The 13,668-nt window shown below is 37.9% G+C and overlaps 1 protein-coding gene across 1 annotated transcript; it reads left to right on the forward strand.

Moving 5' to 3' along the window:
- Nucleotides 1–4,601: 4,601 nt before the first annotated feature.
- LOC112184940 lies at nt 4,602–5,753 on the forward strand. The gene is made up of 2 exons (XM_024323162.1): nt 4,602–4,902; nt 5,020–5,753. The coding sequence occupies exons 1-2, from the start codon at nt 4,602–4,604 to the stop codon at nt 5,751–5,753; spliced, it is 1,035 nt and encodes a 344-aa protein (XP_024178930.1).
- Nucleotides 5,754–13,668: the final 7,915 nt, after the last annotated feature.

The following is a 13,668-nucleotide window of genomic DNA, read 5'->3' on the forward strand; positions in this document are numbered from 1 at the left end:
GAATATCTGGAGTGATGTTCTTGGAGGAGTTGTCATATGCATGGTGATAACGTGGAAGGGAAGAGCTAAACGATGTTACTTTTCTCTCTGTCCAACTCTGACGTGAGCAAGGAAAGAAGGAAAGGCTTGGGGTTTGTATAGGTAGAAGCAAGCTCAATGTGTGGGCAGAAAAGGGTTTGGATCAGTTAAGGCATGTGATAGGAAAAAATAGGGTGTAAAAACCAATATGATGGGGAAATAAAAGTTGAACAAATAAATAAAAGAAAACTCAAAAATTAAAAATGTTGGCAAGACTAAATAAGAATTGGGCCTTACCAAACTTGTATGTAGATAGAAAAATGGCAAGGTAAATTTGGTCGGAATTTTGTTTGAGTTTGAAAAATATAAGGAGTAAATAAATTATGCTTTTGAAAGTCGGTGAGATGGTTGACCAGTAAGCGTCAGGTAAGGTGGGTAGGAATTCAACTAATGGTTAAGAAATCGAGTAAAACGAGAAATCGTAAACGCACACACAAGTATATCTAAAAATTATGCAAAGATGTAATTATGAGCTACAAGGACCATATTGGATCAAGGGAGATGTTTGGGTCAATGGTCGACTAACTTATTGGGCTAGGTTCACTAGCATACCCGTTTGTTGGGTGTTCAGAGTAAATTTTGGACTCTAACCATATGCTATTCTTGGGCCTAAGGCCCAAGCCCAAACTATTTCCAAAAGAATTTAGCGGAACAAAGGTCGCGAAAAATTATTCTGTCAAAAAGTGATGTTCAGAATTTCACGGGGTCTACACCGCGGACCGTTGGGCTTCGCTAGCGGGAGACGGTCGCTGATGGTGGGTCGCTGACCGCTAAGGGTCGTTAGCAGGAGCTAGCCGCTGGCCCTGCTAGCAGAAGATGACCGCTGGACACGGTAGCCTTGGTAGCGGAAGACGTTGCCGCTAGTACTGCTAGGCTGGTGGCTGGTACCGCCGGTTAATAGGCCGCTAGCCTCTGGAATTGCAAACACCAGGATCCAAGCTTTGTTGCTGGCGGTAGAGTTTGCTAACGGTGAAGCTGGGTGTTGCAGTTTGTCGTTGACAGAGCGTCATTTCTCTGGGTGTCCAGAGTAAAAATATATATATATATATATATTTTTTAGAGTGCAACGTTAACCACTCCTATCATCATTGACCGCGCGTTGACTAGGTGTTGACCAGTCTTGTTCGGTGTTGACCGACCCTAATGGGCATTGACCGAGAGTTGACTTGACGCCAATGGGCCAAAGTTCGTAGTAGGTGACGAAGCTTTTGTGTTGGCTTCCCACAGACGGCGCCAATGTTAATGTTTGTGACCGAGGGGTCCAATTAATGTAGAGAATGAGAGAGTAAGAGAGAGAGAGACACACAAGAAGTATAGTGGTTCGTCTCCTGCTTCGACTCCCACCTTAGCGGGAGACTACGTCCACTTGAATGCTTAACTATGTGTATTGGGCCTTGTGGCCCAAAGGGATTACAAGAGATGTAATGGGATGTTGAGTAAGTGTGAAGGAGTCTCCTTATATAGGGGAGGGAGTCTTCTTCCTTTACATTTTCTTCAATGTGGGACAAGAAGTCCCATTCTAGTCTAGAAAACCATATTGTGAAGACAACTTGGCATGGCCGGGAAGGTTGCTTCCCGGCGAGGTCTTGACCGTCTCCGACCACCACGGGGTAGGTTGTATGTCGGGCTACGACATGCATATTGTGGTTGGATCCCACCATGGCTCGTGGGCCCGCTAAGAGAGGGTTACTTATGCTTGGTGATGTAGCAAAACTAACTTGCTAGTAGAGGTATCTACAATACCTATATGTTTTCTCTTTATTTTTTTATCCAACTATTGCTTATTAAATTTCAGTACAATGATTTAGTTGGACTTTGGAATCAGGTTGATAGTTTGAAGGATCTCAAGTTTTGTAATTCTAATGTGTTGTAGTTCTTAAGCTATTTTCGAGCTGCAGTTACTTTACATTGCTTGGAGATCTAATCTAAAAGGTTCACAGAAAAAAGAAATAGAAGAAGTATGTTTACTTTATAGTCATTCTCAGTTTACGATATGCTTGTTAGCCTTTTTTGTATTCTTTAGGACTTTTAATATTTGCGTTGGTCTTTTGTTGTAGTTATAGTTGTATCTAGCTTGATCATACAATAGATCAGTTATATCTAATATATACTTTAAGTGCTCATATATTTATATTTTTTGTTTGCTTGTAGCATTATGAATAATGGTGTGAGAGACTTGGTTGCAGTCAAAAATAGCATGACTAATCGTGTTTCTCTTTGTTGATTGTTTTCGGGGCTGTTAGCGCAAAATATTGTAGAATTGGCATTTCCTAGCTCAACAATCAAGAGTCATTATAACTAAAATTTGTTCACCTCTTAGGACTTCATATATTTGGACGACTTCAAAGCTTCAAGTGCTACTCTCATCTCAACACTCCGCCATCAGGTAATTCTTGCATTCATATGCTTGCTCATACTTGTGTATAGGAGTGTGTTAATGCTTGGATCCATTGGGGATCTAATTAACGATAAATAAAGAGAGAGAGAGAGAGACACACACACACACACAAGAAGTATAGTGGTTCGTTTCCCGCCTTAGCGGGAAACTGCGTCCACTTGAAAGCTTAACTATGTGTGTTGGGCCTTGCGGCCCAAGAGGATTACATGAGATGTAATGGGATGGATTCTAAGTGTGAGGAGGAGTCCCTTTTATAGGTAAGGGAACCCCTCCATCTTACATTTTCTTCCATGTGGGATGCTAAACCCACTATTCTAGTGTAGAAGTCATATTATGGAGGTAACTTGGCAAGGCCGGGAAGGTGGCTTCCCTGCGAGGTATTGGCCACTTTCGACTACTGAGGCATAGCTTGGACACGGGCTACAATGCGTATGTCTCGGTTGGGCCCCACCATAGCTTGTGGGCCCGCTAAGAGAGAGTTACTTATGCTTGGTGACATAGAAAATAGCCTTGCTAGTAGAGGTATCTACAGAGTGATCTAGTTGTTCTCTCCTAAGTCAGGATTGCACTTGCCTTTCAATCCTAATGTGCTGACCTGGAATTGTGCTAATATATATTACTCCAATGACATAACTTCTATAGGCTTTTAGAGTGTCTTTTTTTTTTTTCTGGTCCATTCCCATCTGAAACTGACAAAAATCTTATCAGTTTATAGGTTCAATATATAAGTGGTGTTTTTGGGGCTTTTAGGGCTTGTGAGCGAATCCATCATAACATCTTCGCTGCCTCTTCTTAGAGAACTTTGTCTCCCTATGATCTGCAGAAGCATGAGCCTTTATTTCATCTGAGAACCTTTCATGAGCTGTTCCTTGCTTAGCTCGTGAATGATTGTCAGAGTCTCAATATCTCTTACTGTTAGAGATAATTGGTGAGTCTATGCATTCATGTGTGTTGCATACATGCCTTTATGCCTTGAGATGATTGACGACTATGTGGAGAGTTGTGCCATATGAAGATTGACAAAGGAGGTTCATATCTATCATTCAGAATCAGTAGCAAAGCAGAGACAGAGCTTCCTTCTAGATTGGGTCTAGGAAGATTGAGTGTCTGTAAGTTCTTTATGTATTGATTTCTTTAGTGGATTTGTTACCGGCATAGTGCCTGTAGTTGTTCCCCTTTTCTAAGGGTTTTACTGCGTCAACAGATTTAGTTTCTATTGATGGTTTGGTAATTCAAGAAAGTCATAGCATCATTAGAGATATTGAAATCGATCTGCAGTTTCAATTAGGATTCAAGTTATACTGCAATCCTATTTTAGGATGCGAACCAACCTGCACTCCTAAGTCTGATTCCTGAAGTTGTTGACACATTGACTCATTTCCATTAGTTGGGGAATATATATTCATTCTGTACTTACAATTGGTATCAGAGCGGGTCACTAGACGGACATAGTGAGATCGTTTGGGCTACACAAAATGGAAAGATCAAGTGATCGTTCTGCTGGGTCAACATATCATCCACCATTCCTTGACGATAACGCCAACTATGCTGCTTGGAAGGCTAAAATGAAGGCATTTATTTGGGCACAAGATGTAAGTATCTGGTCCATTGTTGAGAGTATCTAACAAAATTAGTAAAGACAATTGAGAGTACTTCAACTACTGAAGGTAAAGTGCATAAACCAATGAGTGAGTGGACTGTAGATGAGAAGATCAAAAGTACCAACAATCAAAGGGCCCTAAACTCCTTTTACACTGCCTTGTCTTCGGAAAAGTTTTAGTTAATATCTCATTGTGAGTCTGCAAAGCAAGTTTGGGAGGTTCTTGAGATTACACATGAAGGTACCTCTACTGTCAAGGAGTTGAAACTTCAACAGCTTATGAAAAGTTTTGAGAACATGAAGATGACTGATGATGAGTTGTTTGATGACTTCTATGCTACGCTCATTGTGGTTGTCCATGGATGTTTCAACTTAGGAGATCTTATACATAAGAATAGGATTGTCAAGAAGATACTGAGAACTCTTCCTATGAAATATCATTCCAAGAAGATTGCAATTGAAGAGTCAAAAGATTTGAGTGTGTATAAACTCGATGAGTTGATTTGAAACTTGACTACTTATGAGATGGATTTTCCTGATAAAGAGAAAAGAAAAAGATTTTCTTTGAAAGCTTCAAAGTTCGTGGAAGATGAGACTTTAAGTGATGATGCTGATCACGATGATATTCTCTCTAGGAAAATCATAAAGTTCCTCAAGAACAAGGGTGATAAAAGACGTGAATCAAGGTCTACCTCTAACTACAAAAACAAATATTTGGAAGAGCATTCAAGCGAACAAGCTGCAAGGTTCCAGAAGATCCTTGAGAAAAAGACAAACAAAGCTAAAGTCAAGTGCTTTGCATGTGGAGGAAACGGTCATATTGCAAGTGAATGTGCAAATACATTGAAAAAGCTAAGGAATGACTGAGATAAGGCCAAGAATGCTCAATCGAGTGATAGTGAATCCGGAGATGACTTTTCAACTGATTGTGAATTTGAAATAGTGGCATTTGTTGGTCTAGTAGCTACTAGTGATGAGTCTGATGATGAAGAACCAGACTTGGAGGAGGTTTTGCATCAATACATTAAGTTGTCTGAGAACTCCAAAGACTTGAAACAAAAGAATCAACTTTTGAATGATCAAGTTGAGTTTTTAAAGAAAGAGCTCAGTAGGAGTGAAACAAGTTTTCAATCCCAACTGGAAGCCAGCGAAAATTCTAGAGTTTCTTTGTTGGAGAAGATTGAATTTATGGAAGAAAAATGTCAAGAGCAAGCTGATATAGTAGAAAGCGTAAATGAAGAGAAAGCTAATCTGGTGAATGAGCTTGAGCTTTTAAAAGATAAAGCTAGTAGTATGATTACAAGTGAAAAGAAGCTGAATAATCTACTGACCATGGGCAGAAGTTTCGATGATAAACGTGGCTTGGGGTATATTGGTGAAAATGCATTTAAAGGTGAGCATGTTACCAAGTTTGTGAAGGATTCAACTCAACAAAATTCAGATTTTATCCATCCCATATCTAATGAGTCCAAACCAAGATTAAAGAAGTTTGTTCATGTTTGCCATTTTTGTGGAACTCTTGGCCACATTAAACCAAGATGTAATAAGCTTCGAAAAGCAATTTTGAACTCAAGGATAAGGTCTGTGAAGCACTTTAAAGGAGCAACTAATAGTTCAAAGCATATCTCTTTGTCAAGCTCAAATGGTAGAATGAAGAAAGTTTGGAGAATGAAATAGTCTAATCTTGGCTGGCGTGGAGATGTGAGTTCAAGTTACAATCAGGTGAGAAACAACTCTAGAAATTTCAAGAAGTTGCTGATGAATAGAGAAAAAGAATTGCTTGAAGAACAATTGAAAACACATTTGAAAGAAGTAAAAAGGATAACAAAGCTCATTTCAATCCCAATGTCACCTGTCTCCAAAATGAAACAAGTTTGGAGAAGAATAGAACCACTTGAGCCTAAGCTTCCGCATACAGGTATCTGAATTCTTCTCTCTTTATGTGCTTGTGTAAATGTGATCATTGTTTTACTTGCATATATCAATATTTTATCGTCATCATAAGCACATTTTTAGGGGGAGTTGTCTTTTGTAGTTTGTATATTTTTTTTGTTTTGTTACCATTTCTGAATCTTTAGGATTGAAACTGATTTTGAATCCTATATGTTTAGAAGCATCTATGGTGGCAATATTGCATCTGGTTTGGTTTCTATGTGTCTAATGTCCACTTGTTGAGAAGTTGCTCATTCGAATTTCAGTTAGATCATGTTTGAGTTTGGGACACACAATCTTGTGGTTTATTAGATTCGTTGTTCCCTTGTTTGTCACAATTACTTGATTCTCCATGTGGTTCATTAGCTTAAGTGTTCAATTACACGGTTCAACGGGAGTATGGCTCATGTTAGTTTCTTATGCTTTGTGTGCACTTGATTTCCCTTAATAAAAAGTGAAATTTGATTAATTGCATCCCTTGACTTGTTTGCTAAGATCATTTTCCTGCTTTGGCTTTCTCATACCATACCATGCGTCACGGGTGTTTTTGTTATAAGTGTTGAGATTGCAAATTCAATTGATGTGTGATGGGATCTTCATCCACCAAGCACCTTTGACACAATGACCAGTGAAGAATTTCAAGCTTGAGACTTCTAAAGCAGCCTCTTCTGACCACATATGAGAAGATCTCCAAAAATGCTATTGGCATGGAAAGTATATTTGATTAGACACCTTATGTTGGTTAGAGGATCTTTATTTGCTAATTGGATAGGTAATGTGCATACCTGAAAAAGTTTCGTCTTTGAAAGAAAAGTTTCTGCTTTATGACTTCTTTTGATCCGAAGAATTCTACTTGTCCATGTGTTTTGCATAACTTGCTGATCATTTGCAACTTGCAATTCTAAGGAGGTTTAGTTGGGTTCGTGGTCTTAGTTTGGTTCTTATTAACTTGTGCTTGCAGCAGTTGTGTGTTTGCATATAGTATAGATTTGATTCATTTGTCCTAATTTAGCTTCGAGTTACTTGACTTTCTGCATATTCATTGCAATTTCTGCATTTAGGATTCCAGGTTTATGTCAATCCTAGTTTAGGATACGTGTTCTGTTGCAATCCTAATATGTGCATTGTAATAAATTATCACCTCAAGAGCAACTCATGAACTAAGATTTAGTTATATCACTTGGCTTTCTTTTTTAGTGATATGTTCTAGCATTTTGAGTGTTTAAAGGTCTAGAATTAAACCCTATTCTTTTCACTTCTTTATTGTGTTTACAGAGACTAAATCTTTGCTTTGCCTCTTGCACTTGCACACTAAGATGTTGAGTGACGTATGCAGTCAGAGTTTTTCATTCCTGTAATGGCACCATTTGTTCTTTAAGGAGACATCCAGTCTACCACCAAATGTAGGTGGGACACCTGCCTTGTAAAGCTAGTGTGTTCCAGGTCGAAACAGTGGTGGTCTAGGCAAGTAAGGCTATCTCCAAATGTAGGTGGGACACTTGCCTTGTAAAGCTAGTGTGTTCCAGGTCGAAACGGGGATGGTTTGACTTATGATCTTTCAAAAAAGAAAAAAAAAAGAAAAAGATAGCAACAAAAAAAGAAGAAAAGAAATGTATATCAGTTGCTTAGAGCTCAAAGTGCCCTCAAAGTTCTTGTCTCCTTAAAAAAAAAAAAATTGTGCCACTGAGCTTGTTCGATGATACTCTCTCTAAAGCCTCTGATGGTCTTGGTATTCACTTTTCAGCATAGCACTTTTAGTACCCTAACTCAATTTAGTTTTGAAATAAATAGTGTTTAATTACTGAGACATGCATGCTCTCTTTCAAAACTGCTGGTTGATGCTCTTGAAGAAAATGCTCATGTTGATGTTATCTTGGAAAAGCTCTGCTTGGTTTTCTCTTTGAGTTGGTGATGGTTTGTCTCATACATTCATGCTATGTGATTTTTTTATGCATATGTATCTACTGCAAGTACACGAGTTGTTTGGCTCCAAACTAAGATTATAATCTCAAAAAATCTTTGCTTTTTCATTGATGCATAAAGTACTTAAGTGTACTCTTTTTGTAATTATATTGCTGTTGAGATTGTGATGCATCCATTTAGGGGGAGTCACATAGTGTATCCCTTTGTCATTTCCAGACAAAAAGGGGGAGAAGTTGCATTGTGTTATGGTTCATATGTTTATGCCTTTCTAACATACATGTTCTTTCACTTGGGTCAAGTTTTCGTGTTTGCAAGTTACAGCTATAAAGGGGAAAGCTTTGTATGGTTATGGTAGAATAGGATAGCATATTGTGTATTGTGAGGTGTATGTTGATTTTTCCTAGGAAATGCCAAAGGGCGAGATTGTTAGCGCAAAATATTGTAGAATTGGCATTTCCTAGCTCAACAATCAAGAGTCATTATAACTAAAATTTGTTCACCTCTTGGGACTTCATATATTTGGATGACTTCAAAGCTTCAAGTGCTACTCTCATCTCAACACTCCGCCATCAGGTAATTCTTGCATTCATATGCTTGCTCATACTTGTGTATAGGAGTGATCTTGTTGTTCTCTCCTAAGTCAGGATTGCACTTGCCTTTCAATCCTAATGAGCTGACCTGGAATTGTGCTAATATATATTACTCCAACGACATAACTTCTATAGGCTTTTGGAGCGTCGTTTTTTTTTTCTGGTCCATTCCTATCTGAAACTGACAGAAATCTTATCAGTTTGTTGGTTCAATATATAAGTGGTGTTTTTGGGCCTTTTAGGGCTTGTGAGTGAATTCATCATAACATCTTCGCTGCCTCTTCTTAGAGAACTTTGTCCCCCTATGATCTGCAGAAGCATGAGCCTTTATTTCATCTGAGAACCTTTCATGAGCTGTTCCTTGCTTAGCTCGTGAATGATTGTCAGAGTCTCAATATCTCTTACTGTTAGAGTTAATTGGTGAGTCTATGCATTCATGTGTGTAGCATACATGCCTTTGTGCCTTGAGATGATTGACGACTATGTGGAGAGTTGTGCCATCTGAAGATTGACAAATGAGGTTCATATCCATCATTCAGAATCAGTAGCAAAGCAGAGACAGAGCTGCCTTCTAGATTGGGTCTAGGAAGATTGAGTGTCTGTAAGTTCTTTATGTATTGATTTCTTTAGTGGATTTGTTACCAGCATAGTGCCCATAGTTGTTTCCCTTTTCTAAGGGTTTTACTGCGTCAACAGATTTGGTGTTTGTGTGTGATGTTTTAGTTTCTATTGATGGTTTGGTAATTCAAGAAAGTGATAGCATCATTAGAGATATTGAAATCGATCTGCAGTTTCAATTAGGATTCAAGTTATACTGCAATCCTATTTTAGGATGTGAACCAGCCTGCACTCCTAAGTTTGATTCCTGAAGTTGTTGACACATTGACTCATTTCCATTAGTTGGGGAATATATACCCATTCTGTACTTATAGGGGCAACCAAGGAATTGACGATGGATCATTATAATTTGGATTTGCATGAGATGAAATTATGGAGATGAAACACTTATTATTATTATTATTATATGTTCTTTTAGAATATAAGATGAAACACTTTGGATTTATATCATACCCTCAATTAGATAGAATTATGCAAATGAAACATGTATTATTATTTATTTATTTATTTATTGTATTTTTAGAATATGAGATGAAACACTTCGGATTTATATTGCTTTTGGAATTACGAAGCATGATAATTACCTCCATAGAAATTAAATGCTAAAGAAAATCTTCCTTCATTAGATTGGCATTTACATAAGTAGCTTTCTTCATTAGTTTTGAATTCTTAAATTCAAATCCTCATGATTCAATTGTTAACCAAACAAATGAATTTGAAAGGTCTGCTCAGCTAAGGGACAGTTTTTAAAGGACTATGAGGGACAAGTGGATCTGATGGTTGAAAATAAATGCACAGTTTTAAGTTGTTATAATATATGCTTTTATATTTAATACATGTGGTTGAGATGCATTTGTCTCTCACAGTCCATTAAAATTGTCTCTTAGGTGAGCAAATCTGTCCTTTTCATTTATTAGTGATATAGAGAGAAAATGTATGGTTTCATGTTGAGAAGTCAAGTCTAGCCCTCTATGGTTCGAGAGTCAATTTGTAGACTAAGTTTCGTAGACATCGCCAGGGCTGGTCCTTAGATTCTAATGGCCTCAGGCGAATGACTTGATGCATATGCTCTCGCAAGCGTACGAATAGTTGTCAAGTAAGGGAAATATTGAGCCCAAAGATTATCGTACCACGGGGATTAGTGGCTAACCCACAATCCTTGAGTGGTCGGAACTAAAGTCACTAAGTAAACAAAATAAAAATAAAGTGAATAAAAAGGCTAATCTAAGGCACCAAGCCTTAGTAATGCTCGGCTTTGGTGAAAACCAAAGCCTAATCAAAACTAAGAGCCTAGTGGTGGATATGCACAAATGAGTCGAAATTTGTAGGGGGTTTTGAATTGTGAATTAACTAAATTAAACGCAACCGAAAAGTAAACTAAACAACTAATTAACGAACTACAAAATTAAATTTGGGTTTTCAAATTAATGGGAACATGGGAGTGTCGGGTGATTCACACTAACCCCCTTGCAAATATGGAAGCCAATTTCACAAATGCATGCATTTGCTATATGTGTCGAGTCCCGTATTTAGGACCGGTTAAGGCTACTAAACCAATTATCGTTTCGGTGTATTGATTATACTGGTTAAGGCCACAATCAACTCTCTAATTAGGGCATTACGCCGGTGAAGGCCGCAATATCCAAAATTAGAGGCCTAAAGAGCAAGATAATAGATACCTAAGCAAGCTTAGCTACAATTAAGCTAGCTAATGGTCACCACACTTAAATCCTAGATGCCACAAGACTAATAAGTTGTCAATTTATCAATCTATTCATCGTAATTGCCCACAACATAGTTCCAAAGGTTAACAAAGCCTAGAAACATGCTTCTAAGGACCAATAAATTCGGATTTAAAGCATAGACAATCGAAATTGCATTTATTAAAATTAAAGCATCAATATTTATACAAGATGAGTTAGGGGTTCACAACCCTAACTCCCAAAATTGAACTACTCACTATCCATAGTTAAATACATCATCAATAGCAAATAAAATTATGGAATAGATAATAAGGAAGAGAGGGGAGAGTTAGCTTGGTCACTTCTAGCTATGAGCTAGTATGAACCAAACAATTTCTTCACCCAACTACCCAAAATAGAGGTGTGGTACTCTTGATGATGATTCCCTTAAAGCCTTGAGTGAGTCTTTCAAAATTCCCAAAATAAAACTAAAGAAACTAAAGAAAATGAAAAGGGAGGAGGAGAGGATAGGAGAAGAGAATGAGAAAAGAGAGCAGCCCAAAGGGGCTGCCTCTGTTTTTGGTTTTCTGGTGCGGCTCTTCTAGGGTTAGCCTAGGGTTGTTCCCCCCGGCTTGAGAATAGGATGAATATATATATAGTGCGACGTGGGTGGCTGTTTTGTGGTCAAGAGGAAAAATCATGGGTAAGGGATACGTGGCTGCTGGTGATGAGAGGAAAAGGAGAATTGAATCAATTGATAATGGAACATGTGCAACACCTTTCATCTGATGGCAATAATTCAATTAACCAAATGGTTAGTTAATTGAAAAGAGAAGAGGGTCACACGTGCTGCATAATGAACAAATGCATTGCTAACAATTTATATAATTAACTAATCAATCAGAGATTGATTAATCAATTAGCCACTGTTCTTTTTTTCCTTTTTCTTTTCTTTGTTAGTGTTGACCACACTTGACCGCTACGATAATTTCGTCATTTTGTCGAAAACTCTTAGTTGCTCCAATTTCCCACTATTTTCTCCCGATTTCCGCAATTCCGCTTATTTCCTACACAATGAATAAAAATTGATTAATTACATAATAATTGACTTAAGGATTAGCTTAATTCTAATATTTAGAATGCAATTACGCGTATAGAAATGCACGTAATCAGCGAAGAATTAAAATGTGGCCTCCCATACGGAAAGGAAAAGTCTATATGAAAAAGGAAAAGGGGGAGAAAATGTTGCCTATCCTCAAGGACGGACTACTCATGTACGTAAGTGATAGTCAATTTAAGTAAAAGTACGACTTGAAACGATAAAGACATCCATTATGTAACTAGCACATGAAATCAATTTGAATTAATTACATATAAGTGCATATTTGAATATTGTTTTAGCCATAAGGCCACCAACTATTTTTTTTCCCTCATAAGGCCACTAGAATAAAAAATGTGTTAAATTTTGGTTATAAAAATTAATATATTTACATAAATACCACTAGAGTAAAAAGTTACCAATTATCCTCTCTCCTCTCTAGTGAGGTCTCCGGCCAACTACAACGGGACTCTGGCCGGCCTCTGACCAACTTCCGGAAACCACAAAAGCTACTGTCACTAACACCAAAACCTACTGTAGCAAGCGACAAAAGCTACTCTGATGAGATATCTGGAAACCTCCGACGAGGTCACAAAAGCTACTGTCACCAGCAACAAAAGCTACTGTTACCAACAAAAACTACTGCTACTAGCAACAAAAGCTACTCTGGTGAGATTTCGGAAACCTCCGGCGATGTGACAAAAGCTACTATTACTAGCAAAAAAAGTTACTCCTAACCAAAAATACCTATGATCTCCAAAACCAAATGCTATTATCCCCACCAACAAAAGCTACTGTCACCAACACTACAAGCTACTCTTACCAACACTAAAAGCTACTCTTACCAACACCAAAAGCTACTCTTACCAGCAACAAACGCTACTCTCACAAGCAACAGAAAACTACTCTCACCAACAGCAAAAGCTGCTCTCACCAATAACAAAAGTTATTCTCACCAACACCAGCGAGCTACTCTCACTAACACTAGAGAGCTACTCCAGTATCATAAGTTACTCTCACCATCAAGAAAAGTTACTCTCACCGATGCAAAAAGCTACTATCACCATCGCAAAACACTATTTTCACCACCAACAAAAACTACTCTCACCACCACAAAAAGCTACAATCATCACCACCAAAAGTTACTCTCACAACAACAAAAGATACTCTCATCAACATCAAAAACTCTTCTCACCAACAACAAAACGCTACTTTCACCAAAATTGATAGCTACTCTCACCAACTTCGAAAGCTACTCTCACCAACATTGAAAACCGCTTCACTTGCTCTGTTTTTGAAATGATGCAAGTGCAAGACAAATATTGCCAGAATTCAACCACAAAAACAAACACAAACCAGAATAAAACACCATCATAAACATAGATATACACCGTAACATCAAAATTGCACAATGAGGCGTAAAATTAAGATCCAATTTCATTAATCACATCCATCTATTAATTACAAAGGTTAATCAATTCTAACATGTCAAAATGCAATTAGTACTAATTCACATGCCCTCATCACTTTTGTGCTGTTAAACAAAGCTATAGCTATAACCAACAACTCTGCTCAAACGAAAACTAAAACAATTAGGAACAGAATAAGTTGGGTAGTCCAATTTGCCCCACAATCAATGACCCAAACAAGTTCCCAAGCAATACAGCATCAGGCACAACCAACCCATTTACCAGCCCAGCTACAAACTCACCGAGAAAACTATCTCCGGCACCGATTGGATCAACTTG

The sequence above is a fragment of the Rosa chinensis genome, chromosome 2, assembly GCF_002994745.2.
Source record: "Rosa chinensis cultivar Old Blush chromosome 2, RchiOBHm-V2, whole genome shotgun sequence".
In the NCBI taxonomy this organism is placed as follows: Eukaryota; Viridiplantae; Streptophyta; class Magnoliopsida; order Rosales; family Rosaceae; genus Rosa; species Rosa chinensis.

Excerpts from the sequence above, each read along its gene's own strand:
- LOC112184940 (XM_024323162.1), top strand. The coding sequence starts at position 4,602 with ATGGATTTTCCTGATAAAGAGAAAAGAAAAAGATTTTCTTTGAAAGCT. Across the intron at positions 4,903-5,019 it reads AGGAAACGGTCATATTGCAA|TGGCATTTGTTGGTCTAGTA; the intron begins GTGAATGTGCAA and ends AATTTGAAATAG.